General features: G+C 34.8%; 2 protein-coding genes across 2 annotated transcripts in view; both read right to left on the reverse strand.

Moving 5' to 3' along the window:
- Positions 1-445: 445 nt before the first annotated feature.
- The window catches only part of LOC130892347 (uncharacterized), a 38,159-nt gene continuing 11,765 nt past the window's right edge, over positions 446-26,839 (reverse strand). The window contains exons 9-28 of the mRNA XM_057797734.1: positions 25,908-26,142; positions 25,542-25,719; positions 24,547-24,730; positions 24,229-24,494; positions 23,280-23,366; positions 22,555-22,762; positions 21,334-21,361; positions 19,443-19,546; positions 19,130-19,283; positions 18,388-18,524; positions 16,095-16,220; positions 12,940-13,045; positions 12,557-12,721; positions 11,856-11,971; positions 9,872-10,100; positions 9,622-9,796; positions 8,414-8,603; positions 5,142-5,407; positions 1,235-1,321; positions 446-713 (exon numbers count right to left, since the gene is read on the reverse strand). Of these exons, the coding sequence (XP_057653717.1) occupies positions 502-713; positions 1,235-1,321; positions 5,142-5,407; positions 8,414-8,603; positions 9,622-9,796; positions 9,872-10,100; positions 11,856-11,971; positions 12,557-12,721; positions 12,940-13,045; positions 16,095-16,220; positions 18,388-18,524; positions 19,130-19,283; positions 19,443-19,546; positions 21,334-21,361; positions 22,555-22,762; positions 23,280-23,366; positions 24,229-24,494; positions 24,547-24,730; positions 25,542-25,719; positions 25,908-26,142 (3,253 nt within the window). The 3' untranslated portion in view covers positions 446-501. The remainder of the gene's footprint in view (positions 714-1,234; positions 1,322-5,141; positions 5,408-8,413; positions 8,604-9,621; positions 9,797-9,871; positions 10,101-11,855; positions 11,972-12,556; positions 12,722-12,939; positions 13,046-16,094; positions 16,221-18,387; positions 18,525-19,129; positions 19,284-19,442; positions 19,547-21,333; positions 21,362-22,554; positions 22,763-23,279; positions 23,367-24,228; positions 24,495-24,546; positions 24,731-25,541; positions 25,720-25,907; positions 26,143-26,839) is intronic.
- LOC130892755 (thioredoxin-2-like) lies at positions 17,293-17,736 on the reverse strand. Its single transcript, XM_057798332.1, has one exon. It carries the CDS (start codon positions 17,690-17,692, stop codon positions 17,354-17,356), a length of 339 nt encoding a protein of 112 aa, XP_057654315.1. The 5' UTR covers positions 17,693-17,736; the 3' UTR covers positions 17,293-17,353.

Consider the following 26,839-nt stretch of genomic DNA (forward strand, 5'->3'; position numbering starts at 1 on the left):
TGCCGGATTATCGGACTTCTACTGTAATATGCCTATTCTAAATAATTATATTTGCAAAGCTTCATTTAATAACATTTGGACCAATACTTACGATTTTTCACCTTTGTAAGACTAAAACATTGAGGAGAAAACGAAATTCGTTACTGATGTGTCGCATGGGAGTCAACAGAGTAAAAGCAATTATGAGCTTTATATAGCTTCTCGATAAGACTTCCACGATTGTGACAGCGTGGAGCGTAAGGATTATTCACCACATCTGCTTTCAGCGATTTTTTTCCTGTTTTCTAAACTCACCCGTCCACAGTTTTTTGTCATTATATTTCTCCAAGCCCTTAGAAAAGCTGCTATACTATGTAGAAATGTTTAATCTCTGAAGGTGATAACTTGGTAATCGAAACGCGCGTCAGTTCGTAAGAAAGGTTGTTGTTATTCGAAAAGTACACTCTGTATAATAAAAATCTTTTATTACTTCATCATAAAAAAATCTATACAAGGAATAATTTATCGCTTTCTTGATATTATATACACACTTATGACCCCAAATAAAAAGGTCCATAAAGCTCCCATCAGGAAACCATTAAGTACCGCAAAGTTCCCCAAGGACCAACCTTTTTTTAGGATATTTCTAAGAGAGTCTATGGCGGTTACAAAAGGGAAGCACCTCGCTAGTATTTGTAAACCATTTACCATTCCTTCAATGGGCCACATCCAACCTAAAGAAGTTTAAAATTAGGAATGTACCGAATTCTACGAAATGTAAACCACAAGGGGTCTAAGGAAAACTCAACATGTGTCGTAGCAAATTTCCAATGTTAGATGTGATCCTCGCGAGTTTTTGTGGTACCAATAATAGTTTGAATGTGGTTTACGAGGAATAAAGTCTGATGTGTTCTAAATTGTTGATGTGGTCTCGATGATATAAGAAACTTTAATGGAAAATAGAGAATATTCTCATAAATAAACTCGAAGTATGCAAAGTCGACTTGAATTTATGATATTTTCAAGTTTGGAAACAAAAATATGTCGCCCGAATACGGTGAACGATGTAGCAGTTCGTTAGGGCCATTTTTTCTTCTTCAGTTGTATCCTCAAATAGTCACACATTGAGGACACAACTTCGCTAGATGAAACTCACTGCTTCGATCGTTATTTGGTCTGTGGTGTGTACCCGTTAATCCATGTGAAAGAAGACGAAAAATGTGAATAATACCTAGATATTTTCAAAAGTACCTACCACTTAAAATATTTACAGGAAGGTAAAGTCCCATAAGTACAACATTCGCCATAGTATGATCCCTACTTATAACTGACACGAAAAAACCTGAAACATATTCATATTATTAATATAAATTTTTGGATTTTATAAAAAATTTCAGCGCGACCCTCGTATTCAAAGTTTGATTTCCTATGTAAAATTCGAATTTTGATTGATATATGGTGTTAATTTGAAACAAATCTATTTATGGGACATACTGCATAGAATATTGAAATATAAATAAAGTTTTCTCTTATACGAGGGACATGTGATTTGTACGCATCAACTGCTTCTTCACACGGGTGTAGCTAGGATTTATTTTTGGGGAGAAATGGAATGAACAAATTAATTTTGTAATACCCGCATACATCCAATGCAGAAATGCTCGGTTCCATTTAATTGTTTTCCGACGACGCGTGGCATTCGCAGTGTACCACCATTTTCTTCCAGTAAAACCTTTGCGTCATCATAGAGATGAAGATATTCGATGTCAGCGTTGTTTCTCAGGAGTTGTAAGACATTCATAACATCATCTACATGTTTCAATGCCGTGATGAGGTCGATGTCAATTGATTGTTACTTTTTTGTTAGCGACAATGTTAGCTCATAACTTTTTGAAGAATCACTAAACACAGCACAATATCCGAAGATCGAAGCGTACTTAGCAAATGGGCGGCTTGTTGCGATGTCTCCTTATTGTGATTAAATTGGAGTTCTTGGAGAGCATTCACAATTGCTGAATAAATTTCCCTGAATCTTATAGTAGGTCGAGTAGTAGCTTTTCAAGCTCTTGAATTTTTTCTTTCAACAAAGCAATGCGTTGAGCAGAATGTCGAACAACATACTGCACAATCCCAATGCAATTTCGGACATTTGCTAATGAACATGAATCATCAATAGCAAGGTTGAGAGAGTGTTGCACTACAGTGTACATAAACAGCAAGAGGATATTATTTGCGAACATAAGCTTGGACACCGTGCAAATACCCACTAATAGCTGCAGCTCCATAGTAACATTGACCAACCATGTGAGAACCTTCAAGTCCATACTTTTTTAGAGCTGGAATAATGAGATTTGCATGACGGGATCCTTAAACATCGACCCTTGAAATGTACTCGAGGAACATCTCTTTAAGTCTATGGTGTTTATTATCTGTAAAATCAACATAAGGATATTTGGTCTACAGGTCCGATGTCGGTGGTTACGTCAGCCAGAATCGCAAATAGTTTGGCTTTCTTTACTTCTTCAATTAATTATTTTATGTTGAATTAATTCTCCACAAATGTCAATTATTTCGTTTTGGATCTAAGTTCTTGGGTACAGGGCATTCTTCTGTGAAGTATTCAAATGTTTATTTGATTGAATAATTTCTAAAATTACCATCATTCTGCAGTGGTTGTTCAGGTTCTGGTGTAATTTGTATGCGCCTCTAATCGATTATTGCTTTTACGATGGGGGTTAGTTATCTGCCAGTTCTGAATTTTGCTTTGGGTATCTCGATTTCACATGAGTTTCAAATATTTCTAGAGCATTTTTCCATTTACAAAAAGGTTCGGTTACCAGCTGACGGATCCTTTGACGGCCGCCTTTACTTTCATCAAACGAACGTCCCATTACCACGCAAACTCTGCAGTATGCTTCCGAATACGACAACCAGGGGAATCTCTCCATTATTTTTAAATGAAAGCGCAAGTTGCCTTTTGTGGAAATAGAAAAAGTAATCTCTGGGTGGGCTCCATGGCGTTTTTAAAATTTGGACTTTAAAATATTCATCCAAGATATTTTCTTGATTCGCGTAAAAACCGACATCCAACTTAGCTACAGTTGTAAAAGATGAAGTAACAGGCAAACTGGTCTGTTGCAGACTAGATGTAGATTCGGCAGTTGAAGGTATCGATCAGGGCACCAGCGACTTGGTATCGATTTCGATATTCGGTATTGTGATTGAGGTCGAGGGCCCGCTTGTCATCGCAGTCTTTCGATAGTTTCGACAGCTCAATCCAAATTTATTTCTTTATTAGAAACCCCTTGACTACACTACTTTTTCCAGTAGTCCATATCTTTATCACCTTTCCTTTTTTTCCCTCCATTTTTCGACAGTAATAATGATTCACGTATCTATCCTTAACCCGTCACCGAATAACACTGCACTAAAATTACTCTCTTACACGATACACTTAATTATCTCCACTATTAGTTCACCACTTTTCACTTTTATTCGCTTTGGGTTCGCACGGAACAATACTGCCGAAAGCGCTTATATGGCAGAGAAAGAAGAAGAAACTCCCACAAAGCTCCGTTAATTCCGACTGAGGAGCGTGGTGAATAATCGAGAAACAACGCATAATTTCCATACAATACAAAATATTTCGGCTACTCGACTAGAGATGTCGTTACTGTGCGCAAAGTCCACTAGTTTGGCTGCAACTGCGTCTGCCTCTCGTCAAAAAATGCGCTATATATATTCAAATATAATAATTTAACTCTCTTCACAACTCGTATTTTTTCGGTATTATATAAAGTAATATTTTGCTTATTTCGGGAGGGGGTTGAACTCCTAAAACCCTCCCCTTGGATACGATGGCCGTGCTTCTTCGGGTGTGGAAAAGCGTTGAAGAAGAAATCATTGGGCTCCGAAACAAGGACTGTACGGCGGATGACCCATCAATTCGATGTTTTGACTGTGCAAAAATGCTTTTGTTTGAACTAATTTGGAAGAGCTCGCACTGGTTTTTCCAATTTTTTTCGAACACTTCACACAAACAAATACGGGTGTACCATTCAGAATCGACCGTTCTAGGTTGCCGTAATGGAATTTGTTGAATTTGGCTCATCTTGGAAGACCCAAACTTTAGTTTCGAACACCTCAGACAAATAAATACTGGTGTATCATTCAGAATCGACCGTTCTAGGTTGCCGTAATGGAATTTGTTGAATTTGGCTCATCTTGGAAGACCCAAACTTTAGTTTCGAACACTTCACACAAACAAATACGGGTGTACCATTCAGAATTGACCGTTCTAGGTTGCCGTAATGGAATTTGTTGAATTTGGCTCATCTTGGAAGACCCAAACTTTAGTTTCGAACACTTCAGACAAACAAATACGGGTGTACCATTCAGAATTGACCGTTCTAGGTTGCCGTAATGGAATTTGTTGAATTTGGCTCATCTTGGAAGACCCAAACTTTAGTTTCGAACACTTCAGACAAACAAATACGGGTGTACCATTCAGAATTGACCGTTCTAGGTTGCCGTAATGGAATTTGTTGAATTTGGCTCATCTTGGAAGACCCAAACTTTAGTTTCGAACACCTCAGACAAATAAATACTGGTGTATCATTCAGAATCGACCGTTCTAGGTTGCCGTAATGGAATTTGTTGAATTTGGCTCATCTTGGAAGACCCAAACTTTAGTTTCGAACACCTCAGACAAATAAATACTGGTGTACCATTCAGAATTGACCGTTCTAGGTTGCCGTAATGGAATTTGTTGAATTTGGCTCATCTTGGAAGACCCAAACTCTAGTTTCGGATTCGTATACGTAGATCCATGATTCCTCACCTATTAAGATCTTTTTGACAGCCAAAGTATGCCACAATCTCACAATATATCGATTACGATCTTGCAATATCAGCTTAAGCTCTGCATAGATATTTTTTTGGCACGACAATCGATTTTGGACGACATTCACTAAATTCATTCGGATCCTTGGAAAAATTATTGCTTGGGAAAAAATTTCGAATCCAAAAGAGATGTTGAAAATGCAATGCGACTATTCTCGGCATCTAAGTCCAACGGTTTTTAACCTAATTTATATCTAATTTTCGCGCTGTTGTCAATTTTACGTTATTTACAAAATCTTTTGAACGTGATATTTGCTTACCGTAGGCCATTCCGCAAATACCTTGCGAGAAAACCAAAAGAAATGCAATTACAATACTTCCGATGTAATCCATTTTATAAATAACGAAAACACAAATCATCATTTCTAATGTTTGAAATATTACGATGATTGCTTGAAGAAACAAATGACTCAACGTTATTTCCATGGAAGTCACACCGGCAACGATAGATCTGTCCCATATACCATCGTGTCTATCTGTTATTATAGTTTGGGACGTCATCACGGATCCCAAAAAGAACTGTATCCTAAAACAAGTGCAAAATAAAACGGATTCATTAAATAAACTCACTTTCATATTAAAGAAGAAAGTTTTTTGATTATAGAATCCGAAATTTTAATCAAATGTGTTATCAAAATTAAAATTAACATAAATCATATCTGTATATGATTAATTTGTGGTGAACGCCTTAAAAAAATATATAACATTTAAGTTTATATACGAGGTATATCCACAAAGTAATTTCCATTTGTAAGAAATCTAAGTGCGAGTTCCTCCATAGAGAAAGGCTACGGTACTTACATTCAACCTTTTTAAAACCAAAAGCCGTAAGCCGTAGGTATATCCTCCAGACAGGTAGCTACCTGAAACAGCCCTGGGTACACAATAATTCAAAGTAGGACTTTACGCCGTAGCTTATCTTCCTCTAAATTAATCGAATATGACCATAACATAACCTCAATTTGCCGTATTTTTTCAATAAAAGTTTGTCTCTGCTGGAAATGCATAAATATGCTATCATATCTCCAAATCAACCCTGATACCGCGTCGGCCCTCCTCTTATCACTGCATTCATACGTCGCGGCATGCTTGATATCAAATGAAATCAACAAAAACCTGCGGTATATTTTCCCATTTTTTAATAGCGACCTCTATGAGTTGGTTATGATTAGAGACAGTGGGACTATGACATCCCGTAGATGTTCTATGGGATTCATATCTGGACTGTTGGGTGGCCACTCTAATAAAGGGATATTGACATAATTTAAGTAGCCAATAGCCTGTTTGACTTTGTGGGGACCAGCGTTGTCCTGTATGAATAAAAAATTAGGCCCAACAAACGGAGCATAAGGCATTACATGTTCGACAATAATGTTGTCTAAATAATATTGGGAGTTCATAGACCTCGTATCTATAGGGACCAATTTCGTACGTGCATCGAAGCAATACCTCCCCAAAACATTTTAGAGCCACAACCAGAAGCCACTTTAGGAGAGATGTTACATTTGGTAAACCTTTCTCCTCGCTTTCGCCAGATTCGGTCGACACCTTCATCTGAAGCTTTAAGGCTAAATCTAGTTTCATCGGAGAATAGAACTCGATTCCAATCATTGATGGTCCAATTCTGTTGCGAGTCTTACAAAATTTCTGTGTTCTCTGGTAAACAAGAGTTTTGTGGCTGGTCTTCTGCTTAACCCTGTAACATGTAAATGTCTTCTAACCGTTTTCAGACGATAAATCGATATTTCAAACATCTGATGATTCACTTTTTAGTAGATTGCTGGTAAGTAAGCTCAAAAAACGATAATCGATTTGATTAGTGAACCGTTGTCGCCCTTGTCCTGGTCTTCGATGGTTACAAACCCGTTACATTATGTCGCCTCACTATGCGACTGATGCTGGAATGATGTCTTCCTAACAAACCAGCAACATTTCGCATTAAATATCCTTCATTCAGGATGTATTAGATGCTCGCAATGCCTCCTCCATTGACAAATTTCTTTGGCGGTTCATTTTTTCACTTGATATACTCCCAAATGAACTTCCATGCATGTAATAAAAACAATTACAATGAGACCTATTCTCACAAATGCCTCAGAAACCAGATCCGAGATATCAACAACAAAAATAATAATGAGAACCGCAGAGATGAAAATACTGCGAACCATCAAGGGAGTCACCCTCAGGGACCGAATAAGAGTGATGACGTAAGAGAAGAATTGGGCGTACAGGATGTGGTGAAATGGATCAGGTCACGAAAAAGATTCTAGAGGGATCACGTAGAAAGAATGCCAGACGATAGATGGGCAAAGTGGGCAGACCACCAAAGAGGTGGTACGAGAGTTGGAGTTCAGCTTCTCAGGAAGATCCAGGAAGAGGGCCAAACGTACAGGATTGAACAGGACCTGGTCCCATTGAAAGAGGAAGAAGAAGACAATCAACAGTGTGCTTCTAACAGAAACTTTGCTTTAATCAGCACTTTTACAAACAAATGTCTATTGTCGCACGAAAAACCGCAGCTCTGAAAATTTCTGTAGACGTCTGTGCGAGCCATCTGCGTGAGTCTTTCAGCCATGAATTTTGTCTACAGCCGACCGACCGTTTTCCTTCGATCTTCCCTTCTATTATCAGGCGGAGAATCTCATATCGTTCGCCTCTCATTATACGTCCTAAGTACTGCAACTTTCTCTTCTTGATTGTCGTGAGAAGTTACCCATTTGCTGTTGGACCTCTATGTTCCGTCCAAGATATCCGCAGCATTCGCCTGTAGGCGAAGCATTCTGGTTCGGTGCTCCAGGCTGAGGTTGCGGTTTGCCAGAAGTGTCCTCATGTTGTTCAAAGTTTTCGGCGCTTCCTCAATTCTTGATTTGATTTCGAGAATTGGGTCGCATTGCTGGTTGACTAGCGTGCCCAGTTATCTTAGAGAAGACACTTGTTCAATGATCTCTCCATGGAGCCTTTGATTGGCGTTTCTTTGTATTTTTGAGAATACCAATAGTTTAGTCTCTATATTCTACAATAACGTCCATAAGAGTTTGGCTGCTGGCTATTATCACGGTATCATCTGCGTAACGAATATTGTTTATGATGTTTCTATTGATCTTTATGCCTGCAGTTGTATTCTCGAGGGCTTTGCTAAATACCGCCTCAGAGCAGAGGTTAAACAGCTGGGGAGACAATACACATCCTTGTCGCACACCTCTTCTTATTGTTATATCTTCTGATGTGGACCCTTCGATTTTGACTGTTGCTGTTTGGTGCCTTAAAGTCCGATTAAGATCTTTAGATCTTGTGCGTCGATTCCGGTTGATTCTAGGATGTCGATAATTTTTCGGTGTGACACACAGTCAAAAGTTTTTTTATAGTCAATAAATCATACAAAAACATCAGCATTCATGTCTCTACATCTCTGAGTAGAGGACATTCAAGGAGAAAAGAGCTTCCCGAGTTCCCAATCCGAAACTAATATATCTGGTATATAAAATAATTTGTATTCTACTTATATAATATTTTAGGAAAGTATAAAACTTACGTGATCAAAATCCCAGGCATCATGAATACTAAAAAAGGTTCGTTCTTACTAGAACCACCATAAAAATGATCTATGCGCAGAGGTTGTTCAAATACCTTCAGATCAAATCCGCAATCTTCCAGTACGGAATCTTGAAAATCTTTATACTTTTCTACGAGTTTTTGTTTTAGAGAAAGAGCTATTTGATAATCTGTAAACAAAGTTACTTTACTTAATTATTTGCGTTGACTTTTGCTTTGTTAGGTTGTCAGCTTGCAGTCAAATGATCGCGGGTATTGGCTGAAAATTTGCGGTAACCGAGGCTCAATACTACGCCGATGTCCAATTTTTCAGCCACATCGAGTACAGTACTACGTCGATCTTCCAAAATGAGTTTTTCTACAGTTTTGACGTTCTTTTCAGTATCATTTATTTTCGGGAAAGTTTGCCATCACTGCTTGGCCTTTTCGGAAAACAGTGCTGCATTCATACACTAAATTTCCGCAGGTTTTACATAGCCTTTAACCAAAAAATCAATAATAATGCGTGGCGCTGGTTCATTCTTCTCGTTCATCGATAGTACGCTTAAAAGCCAGCTCCGCGTTCCCAGCTGTTATCTACGGTTCGTAACAGATCAGTTTCACATCCAGTGCTACCTTCTTCCTCTTAGCGTTGGCGATCAGCATGGCAAAACTCTCTCTATCTTGAGCTAGTCTAAATAACTGTCCCGCTTCTCTTATCCTAGTCTATTCTCTAATATTCTTCAATCAAGAGGCTTGTTCCCTTCCAATTCCTCTACGACCTTCAACTTCACCCATCATAATCAACTGGAGTATATTAAATCGGCTACCACTATGTGTCCCAAATAAGAAATTTTCCTGCATTTAATATTATCCACCAACTCACGAACCGCATTTGCTCTGTTAAGGACTGCATCTTTTGTTTGCATAGCTGTCCACGGTATCTTAGTATTTCAAACGCCTCTAAGAGATTAATGGTGGATATTTTTAAAGTCCATTCTTCGACACCATGTAACATTTGATCATCCGTTTCCGGAATTGAAATTCTAAAGTCAATTCTACATTTCATTTCAACAACACTAAATATCTCGGGAGTTTCTTCAAAAATTTATATTTGGACCACCCTAACTTTTATTTCACAATTTTTATATTTAGCAACACCTTTTAGTTTGAGAAGAAACCGTTTTGTGGATAAATATCTATACTTACTCGACATATCTAGCCAGACTTTAATTTGACTTTGATCCAATGTTTCCAAATCGATCTCCCTTCCTTCTAGTCTCTTTTCAAAATTGAGTGAGAAATTTTGAGTCATATACACAATTCCTGATATACTTCCTTCTTTCACCCCTTGCTTAGCGTCATATAAACCCTCATAATAAATCTGGAAGGGGATGAAATAATTATGTCTAACAACCCGTACGTTGTATAAAATCTTGATCCGATGTTGTGAACTCACCTTTTGTAGCATTGGATCCTCCAAATGTGACAGATATCGACAACTCATATTATACAAATGACATTTGAACGAATCGTAAGGTTCGGTAGTGGCGTTCATCGTATAATTTCTACAGTCGGCGATTTCAGTATTAACAATTCCAATCGGTATATTTTTAACGTCACCACCTACTGACGATAAAAACGCTCCTATTTCGAATAGTGGAAGAGATAGTAGGAAAAATAAGCCCCTGGAAACAAAATTTAATGATTGCACCCTTACAACACCCGCTTAGTACTTATTATTAAAGCCCCTGTGAATACTACCCTACGAGTTAAAATTGTCTTTTTAAATTAAGTTTACATTCCCAGAGCTAGTGGCCGCGTTCGAGAGGAGAGGATATGAAGTTTTGTCCATGATTCAGTCTCTATCTTTCTTTGAAACAAATAGGAACGTGTGTTTGACATTGGGGTCTACTTTTAAAAGTTATTTAGTCTTCTGTTTGAACTGGAAATCAATTATGTTTGGGTTTGCTGTGATCAAGCTTAAAATTGAATTCCTTCTCCATTATATCACGTGATAACATTGAGGCAGTAAGAGCTTGTGTTAACCACGGCATCTGCGCTCGGTCTTTCCAATTCTCAATTTGCATCCATACAAAATGGCGTTTGTGCAAAACGTGACGGCCATTATCGAAATAAACACGTGAGTTTATTATGGATGTCATTTCAAGGACTTACGAGGAGTTTATTGCCAACAGGCTGCTACTTAAGTTTTCAGATATGGCAACACTGATGTGAATATGTCAAATTTGACAGTTCCATATAAAGTTGACCATGAGAGTATCTTTGTGTCATAGCATAACAAACTTTGATAGGGAATTGCAGACGTTTGAACTGGAAAGGGTAATCTGATGGAATTAACGGAATTCTTGGTATGAAGACGGTTCCTCCACAACATCTAATAATCTAATGTCTTGAAGCGTTCTGTTTAGAGCTTCAACATCTTTTTTGTGAGCCATAGTGCACTCGTTCCAGATAATAATTTTGGTTTCTCGCAGCACATGAGCGATGTCACTCTGTTTAGAGATGTTACAAAACGGAAACTCGTCATAACCTAAATCGAGAAGTAATTTAAGCACTGAGTGAGCTGTTTTACCTCCGTCTATCAACATCGCAGCTTTTCCTGAAGAGTCAACGGCTACATCGATATTTTTTCACTTCTGATTAATTTTCGCGAGTAGCAAATTGAGCAAAAAAGTTTTTTCAGAACCACCTGGAGTGTTAAGAAAATATAATTGCTCAGAATCAGAATTAATCGACTTTAAAATGTCGTTGTAGACTTGTTTTAAATTTAGCTTGGGAACATTTTCTTCTACAACTCAACATTCTTCTGAAAAATGATCTCGATATTTTTCCCATAATTTTGGTGGGACTCCATCATGACAGAAAACTAACATTATGGCACACAGCACACGGATCTTATAAGAAGAATCACAGATGGAAGCTTCTTCGAGTGTGCGATACCAATTAGCATCATCTTCGAGAAGACCAAGTGCTCTACATGTTGCTTAAAATATCAGATATATTACTCCATCAACAGTTTTTAAAGCAGAAAATGATGTTGGGCCTCGTATTTCGTGTGAAAGAAGACGCAGGTGATAACATTCAGTATTTCTGGGATGTATCGTATAAACTCCACCTAAAACTTGATCTTTTATGACTCCTAAATAACCTGAAGAAGCGGTTGATGCATTTAAATAACACGTTTTGGAGTTACCTCAATCGAAATGGAAAAAATGTTAAGACAATTGGTTCAAATGCATGCCAAAGTGTATTTATTAATCTTGATGGAGAAAATTTTGAAAAAGAATAAATCCATATCCAATTATACATATTTGTTTTTATTCGTCTATTTCAGAACATGAAAAAACTGATTTATCAAAATTTTTATGACAAATTTTTAGATAAAAAAAAACATTTATTGATAAGTTTAGTTTACCTACGTAATGTTTCTATAAAACTGCTTCCAGTTTTTATCTAACAAAGCTCCAAATCTGTGTTTATCGACAGACCATATTCTTCTCAGTGTTTTTGTATCTTGTGTCTTGAAATTACGTTTCTGAAACAAAAAAAAAACAAATTTGTTGTTGATTTTCTAATACTAACAAAATTTCCAAAACCACTGACCAAATAGCTGTTGAAACATTCGATATCAACACTAAACAGTTCTCCATAACGAAAAAAAACTGCCAAATATTACCGATATAAAATAATTTTCTATGGGTTTCTACGTCAGTATTTGTTCTGCTAATGTCCTTATTCCATAGTAGGTCTATCGCCCGTTCCTTCTTCGATATCTTTCCTCGTCCTGGGTTGTCATTCCACCTCTTTTGTTGTCGACCTCTACTTCATCTTCCAATTGGAGTCTTTCATTCGATTTATATGTTGGTTCTTTTATTTCTTACGCTTCTCATTTTGCTTCTTTCTCGGTCTACTAGTATTTTTTCCGAGAATTTTAATCTCCTTGGTCTCCAACAGTTATTTCGTTTCGTTTTTGAGTGTTTCTTTCACCATACTACGTTCTGAAAACATCCTACGATCTTATTTGCCTTGGCTATTTGTCTTCCGCGTTTCCATAACTGATTATGTCAATCCAAAGTACTTGAATGTCTAAATTTGTTATTTAAAATATATATACACTTACGTGTTTACTAATTTTATGTGATACAGGTAGTTTGGGCAGTGTATCTTGCGTATCCGATTTGGCTATACTTAAAAATGCTTCTTCTATTGTCGTGGCTCGTACTCGATTCATCAAACAATAGGGCGATTCTTCCGATAGTAGTTTACCATCCCTTAATAACCCTATCTGAAAAATATGGTTGGGAATTTGTAAATTAGAACTCGAATGTTTACAAAAAAGAGTTAGGTTCTAAAGACTTTATGATTTAGTGATAGTTATTGATCTACTAATGTGGCTATAGTACAAAACTAAACAAGCCAGTTCGGATTCAAATTTTACAATATTTGTACGTAATTTCAGCTTTTAAAAACCACGTTAACAATTTAGATAAATATTGCACTTACTCTATCAACATCTCGACATTCATCAACGTAATGCGTTGTTATTAACACCGTTGTATTTTCTCTCCTGGTCAAATAACAAAGATGTTGCCAGATTCTGGAAAAAGAACTTTATCTACTAGGTTAATAGAAAAATGATTTACATTTATATGAACCTCATTGAATTGATTTAATATGTGAGAAGAATAAAAGAAAATTAGGAGAAATGGAAAGTCATTTGATTGTCATTTGCCTGCACGAAATCGTCGCTAAAATATTTTAACCCTTTCGCTCCCAATTGTTTTTTTGCGAGTAATTATTGTACTCGACAGTTTAATGGGCTATTCAACACTCAAATGATATGGAAAAATTGTTGATTTATTTTTTATTTCAAGGGGGTAGCTAGGGGATAGTGGGACACATAGATCCCAGTGGAAACTTTGTGCGGGACATATTTAAACCAATTATAATTTTATTCACAACAAACTTTTATGTATGAAAACTAGAAAAACAATTTTTGCACAGAGGAATATTGCATGCTGAGCAGAAGGTTGTTGTGCGTTTGTCTCTCTTATTTTTTGCACAACAGCGACATCTCCTACGAGTTGGTGCTTCATTTGGAAGATGATCCCCAACATTCAATAACCCTTTGGAATATTTTGATGGTCTGCCGTATCGGCGTTTTCTAACAACCTTGGCATATTTTCGAGCCTCCGAAATCAGTGACTCCGCAAGTGAAACCAGAAAATCCAGAAAAGAAGACTTCCACTCCTGGGAGCTGTAAGACCTTGAAGTTGGTGGAGTGGCTCAGTAACTTTCTCTCTTCTTGTGCCGTCTTAACGGACTGGTGGAGAGGAGTAAAGCTAAGAAACAGCTCAAAAATCCAAAGGATTAAGTGTTGTACGCTGATGCAATGACAATTTGTTGTCCTCCCGGCGTACGACACTCCCGAGGATTGAGGAGGGTGGTTTAGTGGGTGAGAGTCCCACACAAACTCACAGCATTTGCACCCGCTCGTTGTGAGGAAGGCATTAGCTTCCACCCTACCTTTGGGCAAAAAAAAAGGAAAGAAGACTTACAATCCATGTAATAAATAACAATCAACTGGTCAGAAAGACACCCTCCATGAACCTATTGCAATTGGCCCCAATTTAAGGACAAGGAATTTCCTTTTTATTGCCATCCTTTTCTTTTCTGTTCCCAAAGGTCATATCATTTCCATGACAATTTGAAAGCAGCGTTACTTCTCTTGTATCTTTCCACAAAACCGCCGTAGTACCAAATTAATTATGGACAAATTCAGCTTCACCTTTGTTTCTTTTCTTTTTAGGCATTTTTCTGCGATTGCAAACCATTGTACCAACACAACACAACGATCAAAACATAAACTAACCTCTGGATCTCTTATTGAAGACGAAAGCTTCGTGACTACTGATTCTCCAAGAGTGGATTCGGTAACTCTGTTGGCATCCTTTCCACAATAAATATTAAAATCATATGTGTAGCCTGTTTTGAAATCACAGCGTTCCCATATTTTTATTCCTCGCTTTGTAGGTTTCAAAGGGAGGTACTGGTTCAATGTAGTACAGTTTAGTCGCGTTCTCGTTTTTTTTCAGGATAGTTGAAGTACATCTTCGAGGACAAAAGTTGAAACCTATTTCTGGATATGGCATGTTTGATTGCAGTGTTTCCCATTGAAGAATTAGTAGACCAATAATGTTGGAATGTTGGAACCCCATTGTAATACATAATGAAGTAGCATCCCAGTACAATCATTATCTCGTGCTGATTGGTTAGAACAGCCTTTTGCTTTTTATCTTTATTGAGTATATTCAATCTTTCATTGGTTTGTTGTGCAATCCATAAAAAAAGACTTCTTGGAAACATCTTGAAAAATACATCAAGCTCAGTTGATCCGCTGTTCAGATCAGCCAGAATGCTGCATGGTTTAGCACTGGGGACATTATTTCTTGGAGTGAATTGCGTGGGTAGTTTCTTCCAAGTGTCCGAAGAAACAAATGGGGAGGCAGTTTGTACCTCATTATCTGAACTAATATTCTTCATTGTTTTCAGATTCTCTTCCCGAATTCTCAGCAGAAGAACCAAGATGATTTGCTCCTGGAAATTCTGTAGACACAACCGACTCCTTATTATCTTCTGACTCGTCAGATTCAAATTCTGAACCGCTATCTTCATAAGGGGCCTCAATTCAGCCTGACTCAGTTTTCTTTTTCAGCAAAAAACAAACTCAAAATTACCAATGGGACAAAAAGATCCCAAAAAACATAACCAATGGGACGTATATGTCCCAAAACAAAATTATCATTTTCTTGTGACCAACTAAATGGAGTTTGCAGCTAATTTTTGGATATACTATATTTCTTACCTGAACATTATTTGAAAACAATTACAGCGACAAATCACTCGAATAATCAGAAAACTTGATAATATTTGAGAACTTCGTCTACTCTCGTGCACGCACTAATAAATTACGTTTATTCGTAGATACGGTTGTAAACTACCAGCGGGACTTATTCGATTCATGGGAGTGAAAGGGTTAAGGCTATATTGACTTGTTTACTTCTAAATCATTGATTATTAAACTTTTTTTGCAATTTGAGGTTAAATTGTCAACCAAATACCAAAAGGGCATAAACATAGTTGTGTTTTTTTTCAAAGGGATCTAGCTATCAAGTTCTTCCTTCCACTATCACGATATCACTAATTCTTCCTTTTTTTCTCTTCAGCGCGGAGTTCTTACAGCACTTCAGCTACTAACGTGCTCGTTGCTCTCCATGCAGTTTCTGATGACAGTATAGCTTCCAACGTATAAGCGTGTCGAAGCGTGGGTATGTGAAGAATACGTGTTCCGCACTTTCATTAACTCTTGCACAGGTTGCGCACTCCGGGGAATCTTCATGTTACCACCTGTAAAGGTACTCCCTGAAACATCCATGTCCGGAGATCATTTGGATCAGATAGTAATTAACCTCTCCTTGGGTCCGTTTAAGCCAGATAGCTAATCGCGAGATAAGTTGGTGAGTCCATCTTCTCTTGGTCATGGTGTCCCTTATGGGAGTGTGTGTTTGTGTGCATTTCTCGTTTATTTTTTGTAATAGTGAGAATTTCTCTTTTAGATTTGTTGTTTAATGATATTCGTCATAAAATTTAATATTTACCTCTCTCTTATTAATGGATCTAATCCTACTGTTGGTTCGTCCAGTATCAATAAAGCAGGTTTATGCACTAAGGTTGTTGCCAAAGAAACTCTTCGTTGTTCTCCACCACTACAATTTTTCAGGTACCTATATAAAATTATAAAAGTAAACTAATATCGGACACTATTATTTATGGTTTTTAAGATACCGTTTCGACCTTTTTCATATTAAAAGCAAGCATAAGAGAGTTAACCCTATTGCACTCTTGTAGTTCGATTAATGTGGAGAACCCTATGGATATTGATCTTGAACGACTGTAGGCTGTAGTGTTTGGGAAAGACGTGCCTTGGTAGCTGATTCTTCACGCTTGCATTTCTCCAATGAAAGGAGTCTCGATAAATTGATGTTCTGGTGTTCATGAGCTGCGTCTGCCTGTCGAGTAGGTCTTGACAATAGATAGGATTATGTTGAACGGCTCGGAAGAGCTTTCTTCTTTACTCTAAGGTATCCAAGTTTTTGGTCAACTCTGGAACACCTATAAATCGAATTGCTCTCTTCTGTATTGAGTCCTAAGGGTATGTTTGGGATCCGAGCTTAAAATGTGCGAGCAATAGTCCAAATTTGGACAAATTTGGGTCTTGTAGAGGATTAGAAGCTGTTGTGAAGTATATAACTTTCTTGTCTTGAAGAGAGCTTCAAATTTTTCTGAAACTGCCTTAGCTAATTCGGCCAGAACATATTGCTTTAAATCTAAACACCCAACAAGAGAATTTGCTGTGATATTTTATGACAGGACCGAATCCTTCGAATGACAATATGAAAAAGAAATTTGCCCAAATGTATTGTTTTGAAATTTAATGAATAGATTATGGTGCAATTTAGACAACTTTGAATAAGAATAAGGCGAGAGGTTCCATCCGAACATTTCCTTGATGGAGAAGCACTGTCAAGAGATATCAGCAGATTATAGACTCAAAAAAGACCTTCCGGAAGCCAAATATTCACGAAAATTATAAGTTATGAGGCAATAATATCTCTTGATACAACTGATGCTTATACTTTTTACGAAAATATATGTCACAAGGAATCCTGACATTTACTTATCGTTTGGTGGCTCTAGTACATTCAAAATTTGATGTGTTTTCATGTGACAAAATTTTATCAACCATATCAACTTGTCGCCTTTCCAGCTCGCTTGTTTGTAATGAAAGAGTAACCATTTAATTAAATACATATATTTTTCACATTATATAAGTAGATATTCAAATATTTTCGGTAATTTATTTCTTGCTAGGAACAGCAGCATGATTAGCTTCAATAACAGCTTTCAGTTTATCGTAATTTGCACCGCTGAAACTGTTAACAATAAGATTGTTCTTAATAAATACGAAAGTTGGCATTGAGGATACGTTATATTCCATTGCTATATCTTCAAAATCATCAACGTCGACTTTTATAAAAATCACATCGGTATATTCCAAGGAGAGTTCTTCAACTTTCGGGCTAATCATTTTACAAGGACCGCACCAACTAGCAGAGAAATCTATAACAACTAATTTCTCCCCTGCTTCAACTAGCTTAGTCTGTAAATCGGCTTTATCGTTTATTTCAATTATCATTATATCAAATGATAAATTATATGTCTTATTAAATGACAAGTAGAGAAAATTTGACAGTCTGCTGTGACACTTTCTTAAGCTTGTGATGAAAAGACAATCTTTCAACAAAAGGATTATCTCATTGGATCCTTTATTAGTCAACACTAATTAAGAGACGTTGTTTTGTGAAACTACCCTACAATCTAGCCGAAAAAGAAAAAATCAGTCTCGAATGAAGATGAAAATAAACAGATTGTATTATATAAGACACTGGTATGATGAAGATATTGCTACCTACAACGTCACTTCCGGAAGTTGTAAAGGTCCTTGATGTGTTAATATAGGATCTTTTTTACTCTAAAATCTGCAAGTTTGTTCGCATGTTTATTCGGCGATATTTGGTTTTTGTAGTTTTTTTTATCCATGAATCATAAATGTTTTTTGATGAAACTTTGAGGTTATGAAACAGAAGAAAGTCACTGGAGGCCATATCTGGTGAATACAGTAGGTGATCAACTCGAAGTGTAGTGTCCTGGTGGAACAGCACTTTTTCTTCAAATGTGACACCTGCAAGTCGAGGTCGGTTGTTTTTTTGACAATCCTCGTATACTGACCTCCATATATAGTTTTTCTAAATGGTAAAACGTTCCTCAAAAAGTGAATTTAAATATCAAAGATTGTGGTCTTATACAATATTCTAAAACTAAAGTACTTACCTATCGTGTGGTGGAAGATCAAGTAGTTTATGGAGATCATTATATCTTTCCATTATTATTTCCTTCTCCATTCCAAAGAGTCTACCAAAATAATAAACTGCATCTTTTACTGTGAATTCTCCACATAAGGCAATATCCTTAAATCAAAATCTTTAACTGATAAATTCTATTATAGACAAGGTATGTATTCCTTTAAAAAAAGATAATCACACAACCAATAAACTGCTCTGTTTAATTTTCCAATCTGTTGAAATTTGATTATCGCCTAAGCTGTTAAATTCCTTACTCAGCATGAGTTGTAAACTCCAGTCGAAAGAATTAGACAGAGTCTCAATGGAGAAAACATCCAGAACTAAGACAATCTAAAGGAATTATGAGGAACTTCTCGTGGTGACCTGGAACGACATAAAATTGGTGATCGGTCCTCTTTCCTGTCAAACACTACCTTAAGACGATTGACATAGCAGACGACGACAATTGCAGCTTCTGCGTGCAAGCTATAGAAACAGCAGATCATAAATAAACCCAAAATGGTGAGCTTCCCTTCAATAAAGAAGATTTGATGTAATCGTAGACTTAAGATCTAGGAGTTGTACCTAAATAACGAGCAAAATAACCCTACATTCCATTCTATTTTATCGTAACGTATTTTTTATAGTTGATGAAGTTTGAACCATGTTATGGTTCTTTCTGTCAATCAACTTGACTCCAATCTTCGTGAGATTTATTAATTAACGCTTACCTGCGGCATATATCCTACTTTATAAACCGGATATGCATTAAAGTTAATGTTGTAACCGAAAATTTGAATTTCTCCAGAATCTATCTTCATTGTACACACCAGAGCTTTTAGTAATGTAGTTTTACCGCAACCACTTGGACCTAATAAACCATATCTACAAATATATCTGAATTAAAATAAAAACTGTATTGATATAAATTTCCAAAATCGTAAAATAAATACCGGGTACTGTGATTGTTAACAATGTGAATATCGCCACCATCACCATAAATTTATAAGTAGAATACCGTATGTCGTAACTCGATGTACTTACATCGTTCCTGTTTCTACTTTCATACTGAGATTTCTCAATATCAAATTAGAACCGTAATATTTGTTAACATTTTTTAAATACACCGCATTTTCTTTCTGCATGTTCTGTAAAAAAATAAAGAAAAAATGTATACTAAACTTATAGGAGGCTCCCAAATTACTATTTTATTCGTTTGAAGAGGAAACGATAGATGGCGCCAGAGAACGACGGAATGCGTTTGGGTCGAGGTTACTTTTTAAAACATTATCTATTTTGGAGTGAAAGTCTTATTAAAACTCAATATATTAATAAAGGATATCATCTCGCAATATAATCGATTCAGCCGTTTAAGCCCAGTCAAAACATACAAGCAGACAAAAAATATATATTATTTCATTTACATTCAAATTAAGTAGATAAGGCATAGGTTGGAATACTGATAAGCACATGTATCGGTTATATCAAAAAAGGGATGTTTGTGTTACAAAAGGGGTAGATAAGGCTCTAGTTGAATCGCAGTAATAAAAATTGCATTATTGTAGACATTTTTTTATCTGTATAGATAAATTTAATCCCGGGAATATTTGTATTCACAGCAATTTTGACATATGAAAAAGTTGATGTTGTACGTATGTCGTAAATATATTAGTACTGAAAATGGTGAAAACTTCTCTTAGTTGATCAAAAATCATTGTCTAAATCTAATTATTCTTAAATGTTGATAGTAGATGATCCATATAAAATAAAATCAGTTTATTAGGTAGTGAAAAAAAATTAATACTGTGGCTATTTTTATATTAATATTGAGGCAACTGAATTAATCTTAGACATGAAGTTGGTCATGATATTATTCAAAATGGTGGCATTGACTTCGTATAGTGATTGCGTAAATGCATTTTCATAGTAGCTTTATTGTTTATTGTGAAATAATCGAAAGAAAATTAATTAAATCGAGTGGGAAACACATATATCTTAGTAAAATTAATCCTAAACATGTATATATCAAGTGTAAAATATAAAAAGTATGTATTTGTGAAAAAATTCATTCTCATGTTGAAATTATAGTGCTTATTTTGATTAATGATTGTGGATAAAGTGATCTGAGAAAATATAACGAACATTAAATACGTCCATTTTATATATGAAAAGGATGTGAGGTAATTTGTATTGTGTTTCACTCACATATCAAACAAACAAGGAAAGTATGTAAAAACTGAAGTATTTCTATTAGTACTAGGAGTAAGTACACTCTAAATTAACTGCATAATACTTACAATATATTAAAAATTTTTCCACCTGATTCACTAAAATATAATACTTTCCACTTTAAAATTTGAAAAACAATTTAGGTATCGATTCCTCGATCTTAGCGATTACTAAAACTCTTTTTAACTTGGTACTCGTGTACCTGCAATATAAACTTACCAAGTTTGTTCAAGGCAAGGTTTAGTGTTTACACAACTTGTATGTGGTAAAATTCAAATGAATTTTGATGTACGTTTTTTTTATTGTGCGAAATAAGTATCCTATTCACGTTGAATACTAAGTAACTAAAAACGGGGACAAGTGTGAGGGAATAATATTATTTAAACAAACGTTTTTTGTATCTCGCAGGCCATTACACAATCTAAAATTTTTCATTTGTATAATATTGGGGAGAAAATCCAATTTTTAAGCAGATTTATGTTGAAAAAGCAATTTTTCAATCAAATTTCATTGGGAAAAACAAATTTTTGATTTATTTATATAAAAGGATAGATATATAGATATAAAAACTGACATTAGATCATCTCAAGCTTATAAAACCAATGTCTTACCAAATTGGTTTTGGAAAAGCCAATATTTTCCCTATTATTTATATAAGGAAATGCCAATATTTAATCTAATTTAACATACAAAATGCCTTTTTTACCGTATAGGCATTGAAATAGCTAGTTTTACTGGAATTACATTTTTAAATGCTAATGTTTGACTTAATTATGTTTGGAAAATACAGTTTTTGGCCGATTTCAATCAACTGAGCCAATTAAATATTCAACCATATAAAACTCTAAGAAAGAAATGTTACAACAAATTAAACTTGGAAAAACAAATTTAGGTCCTAATTCAACCTATAAAATCCAATTTTGACAAAATAGAACTCAATAAAATTCATTTTTCAACCAAATTGAATTTTAAACAGCCATTCTAAAGTAAATACATTTGGGAACCTCCATATTTGACTGAATTATATTGAGAGAAACTAGTTTTGACCATATTCAATTAATTGAGCCAATTATTGACTTGATAATATATGGAAAAGCGATTTTTTCGTCTAAAAATACCTTAAATATCTGATTTTTAACCAAATGATCAAATATTAGAATAAACAGAACAGAAATTAGGATTCAAAAAAATTTTTTTTAGAAAAATTGAAAATTCGTTTCTGGTTCGAATGAGGCTTCAAAAAAAGCCAATTTTTGATCAGAAAATGAGGAAAATTTAATTTTGGTTCAAGTGAAATCTGAAAAGAGCCAATTTTGATAAAGAAATGAGAATTTAAATTTGGATCACATAAAACGTGAAAAACCAATTTTTGATCAGAAAATGAAGAAAATTGAACTTTTGATCAGATTAAATCTAAAACAGGCCAATTTAGTAGAAAACGAATGAAATTCAATTTTGGATCAAATAAAACCTGCAAAAGGCCAATTTTTGATCAGAAAATGAGGAAAATTCGTTTCTAGATAAAATTAGACTTGAAAAAAGTCAATTTTTGACCAGCAAATGCAGAAAATTAATTTTTTATTCAAAATAAACCTGAAAAAGAAATTTTTTTAATAAAAAATGAATCAATTTCAATTCTGGACCAAATCAAACCTGCCAAAAGGCCAATTATTGATAAGGCAACTAAGAAAATTGAATTTTTGATCAAATTACACCTGAAAAAATCCAATTTTTCATTAGAAAATGAATGAAATTCAATTTTGGATCAAATCAAACCTGCAAATCGACGATTTATTTCAAAATAAAAACAAAAAACAAAATTTTCAATGCCATTTATTAAAATAAAAACTTATCATGTACCCTCATTACAACCGAGTGAAAAATAACTTACAAATTACGTATAAAAATTTCGTAACAATCACATCACCGAGATTTTTTAATTAGATACACGCTTAAAATACCAAAAAATATCGTCCATAGTAAACCCACGCCCATTCCGTTAATGACTTGGAAATTGTCTATAGACCATCCTCTTTTTGATACGTTTCTCAATGATTCTATAGACATGGTGAATGGTAAGCACCTAGAAAAGATTCTCAAGCTCGGAGGCATTCCTTCGGTGGGCCACATCAGTCCTAAATAAATGACAAAAATTTTTCAATACATTTTTCACCAGAAAACCCCAGTTGAAGTAAAATAACTGCTATTTAATTGAATTGAACTTTAAAAAAAACAATTTTTTACAAAATGGAACACAAAAAAACTTATTTTAGAAAAAATTAAAATTAGAAAAACCGATTACTGGCAAAATGGGCCTCGATTTTTAACTAAATTTATTTCAAAATGCCAATTTTTATCAAATTATGTGAGGGAAAGCCAATTATATTCATTTGAGTTAGTTTTTATCTGGGATAAACTGAAAAGCATAATTTTTGGTGAAACTAACCGTAAAGAGCATATTTTAGACTAAATTGAAATCAAAAAGCTGATTTTGACAAAATAGAACTCGAGAAATAGAATTTTTTACCAAAAGAAATTAATTATGGTGACATAATTATATATATATAAGAAAAATCTAATCAAAAAAAGCCTCGAGAGCAATACTGGGAAGAAAATATTAAAGATATAAAAGAAAGGGTAAGAAAAACTTACCGCTTAACATCATCATGGGGAGAAATATACCCGTTAATACCGTATTGGCCATAGAATGGTCTGTACTTATCACAGAAATCCAAAAACCTACAAAAAAATGTTGAATAATCATTCATTAATGATTTTTAATCATCATAACATGTAATGACAATTTTTTATTCCAGAAATTACAAGGGATGATTGAAAATCACCCATTTCTGTTATGAATAATACCAGGTGTTTCAAAATAGAATATTTTTACAAGCTTACAATAATCACTAGATCTACCAGAAGTTAATTTTCTTTTAAATTATATACAGGGATGAACAGAAAATGGAAACATTTAATCAGTAACAGCCAATGTTTAACAAGAAAAATTAAGAAAAAGTCATTTTCGACCAAAAAAACTAATTAATCTTAGAAAATAACTTTTTTGCCGAACTAATTTCATAAAACCCAATTTTTAAACAAAATCATATCAGTTTTTGAAGTAGTTAAATATAGAAAAGCAAGTCAGATGGTTGCCTCTTCTTTTCTTACTATTTTCTTCTGTTTATCACAATAACTCTATTTTGAAATTAATTATAGCACTTTTCATAGTTCATACGCCATAAAATTTCCAATTCTGCTCAATTTCTTTTTCCTCCTCTCGTACTGCAATCAAATTTTGATCACCACAGCTGTCAATTGTCCAACCTCTCCCAAACTTGCTCAAGTAGATAGAGACATTGCAAAACCATCAATTACATCTACAACGCATTAAACGATCCCCATCTTAATCAGTTCATATTCCAAAGACAAACCCCCCCACCTGAAGATAATGTTCTCCTCTTCCATCAAATAAATTAACCCCAAATCGACTGTCATCCCCCAAAAAAAACATTCCAGTGTTGTCATATAGTGATGTTATCGATGTACTGGTGGAGGTTTCCCTCCAATTTTATTCTAATGGTGTTATCAGATGACTTACCGTACGCCATACCGCATACCCCTTGCAAATACACCATGAAATATATCAACCATATACTCCCGAAATATTCCTGTCTATAAATCAAAAAAACAACGAACAACAATTCACCAGTTTGTATAATACAAATCGAAGCTTGTATTATCAAGTGAGTTATGGTTATTTCCAAAGAACTAACGCCGGCAACAATGGATCTATCCCATACGCCGTCGTGTCTGTCGGTTATGATAATCTGGGAAGTCATAATGGCGCCCATGAAAAACATTATCCTGAAAATTAGTTTTTGTAGTATACGAAACGGAAAGTTTTGGGATTACTTACGTTATGAGACTTCCTGGTATCATGAATACCGTATACGGTTCTTCGGAATCGCCGTAAACGAAATTTATTTTCACCGGTAGATCACTGAAGCCTGCTGTGAAATTGCAATCGTCGAATACTGAATTTTGGAATTTGGTATAGAGATCTACTAATTTTGATTTTAATGTGGCTCCGATTTGTCTATCTGGAAACGAATTATAATTAAATTCTTCGTCCGATTGGAAAGTAAATAATTAAAAAAGAAAAGATGTTGAAAACAAAAGAAATAATGGATATATAAGATCGATAAGAGGAAGAAATTACAAACAAGTACTAAAAAGAAGAAGAAATAATGAATAAATAAGAACAAAAAGGGAAAAATATAATTAACAAAGGAGAAATGGTGAAGTAATAATTAAAAAAGAAGACCAATAAAAGAAATAAAATAGCAAGATGATGAAATTAGATTATAAGGCCTACAAAAGAAAGAAAATACCACATAGTTATTAAGAGAGAAGAAATTTAGAATATTTAAGTCCAAGAAGACGACGAAAATCCTCAGAAATTCTGAAACGAGTAGGAATGAGGAAGAAAGATCAAAAATAGGTAGACAATTCCATGTAATGCTGAAATAAGAAGAAGAAATGAAGACAGAAAAACAAGAAGTCAAAGAAAATAGCTAGAAATGCTAAAAAGCTAGGAAGATAAAGGTGATCAAGAAGAGAGAGTGAATAATTGTAAAAGAAGTGCCGAAAAGAACTAAGAAATGCTGAAAATAGAGGAAATAAATGCTTCAGACCAAAAAGAGAGAAAAAATACCTAGAAATGCTAAATTAGAAGAAATTAAGGAAAAAAGTCCAAGAAGGGAAAGAACACTATCCAGAAATGCTGAAAAGAGAAAAACTAATGAAGAAAGGATGTCGACGGAAGAAAAAATACTAATAAGAGAAGAAAGAAGACAAAAAAAATGAGAGGTAATACCAAAAAATGCCGAAAGAGAAGAAATAAAACCTTACTTGACATATCCATCCAAACTTTAATTTCACTTAAGGATAATGTTTCGTTCTCGACATCTTTCCCTTGTTCGATACGTTGTTCTAAAAACGGTGTGAAATTCGAAGACATGTATAAAACTCCGACGATCTTTCCATGAACAACCGCGTCTTTAGCCTTTTCCAATTCATCGTAATATACCTACAAAATAACTTCAATTAATAACATAAGAGTTTGTATCTTTTTTCTTAAATAATAAGTGGAAAATATGTGAAAAGAAGATGAATAGAATAGACTTTTAACCAAGACGGTATTTCCATCAATTACGAACGATTTCGGTGCGTCGCTGATGCTTTTATCACTTTTATATGAATATTCAAATATTTTACCTTTCGAATCATAGGATGATCGAGATACGTTAAAAAACGACAACTCATATTACTAAAATGACAACTTCCATCATCGGTTGGTGTCGCACTACCATTAATAGAGAAATCGGGACATGAAATGGTCATCGTTTCGTCATTAACAACCCCAATCGGTATACTTTTTATATCTCCCCCGACTGCGCTCATAAATATCCCTACTTGAATTATTGGAAATGTCATCAAGAATATAATACCCCTAGAACATCAAAAATCGGAATAAATACAATTCAATTTTTGTAGAGATATAATGGATATTCAGAAATTTCGAAAAAATATTTAGATTTGCGGAACCGAATGAATTTATATTAAATAAATTGGGGCATTCATCGTAGAGGTAAACCAGAGCAGCCATACTTGTTATACTAATTTACAAGAGACAAATAAACAGTTTAACCTATAACACCAAAGACAAATTGAATTTTAATTGTTTCAATCGATTGGTGTGTATGCGTCACTATTTACACTTTTCTTATTTGTAGATTGAGTTCCATCTATATAATCTCTTCTTACATCACTATTAACACTTTTTCTTATCTAAAGATTCAGCGTCTTCATTGGAATTACTTTTTGCATCACTATTCAAACTTTTTCTTGTCTAAAGATTGAGCGTCTTCTTTTGACTCACTTTTTGCACTACTGTTTACACTTTTCTTGTCTCTAGATTGAGTGGCGTTTTTGGAATCACTTTTTGCACCACTGTTTACACTTTCTCTTGTCTCTAGATTGAGTTGCGTTTTTGGAATCACTTTTTGCACCACTGTTTACACTTTTTTATCTATAGATTGAGTGTCTTTTTTTGGAATTACTTTTTGCATCACTATTTACACTTGTAGATTGAGTTGCATCTTTAGAATCACTTTTTGCACCACTTTTCACGTTTTCTCCTGTCTCTA

This window comes from Diorhabda carinulata, chromosome 4 (assembly GCF_026250575.1).
Source record: "Diorhabda carinulata isolate Delta chromosome 4, icDioCari1.1, whole genome shotgun sequence".
Lineage (NCBI taxonomy): Eukaryota > Metazoa > Arthropoda > Insecta > Coleoptera > Chrysomelidae > Diorhabda > Diorhabda carinulata.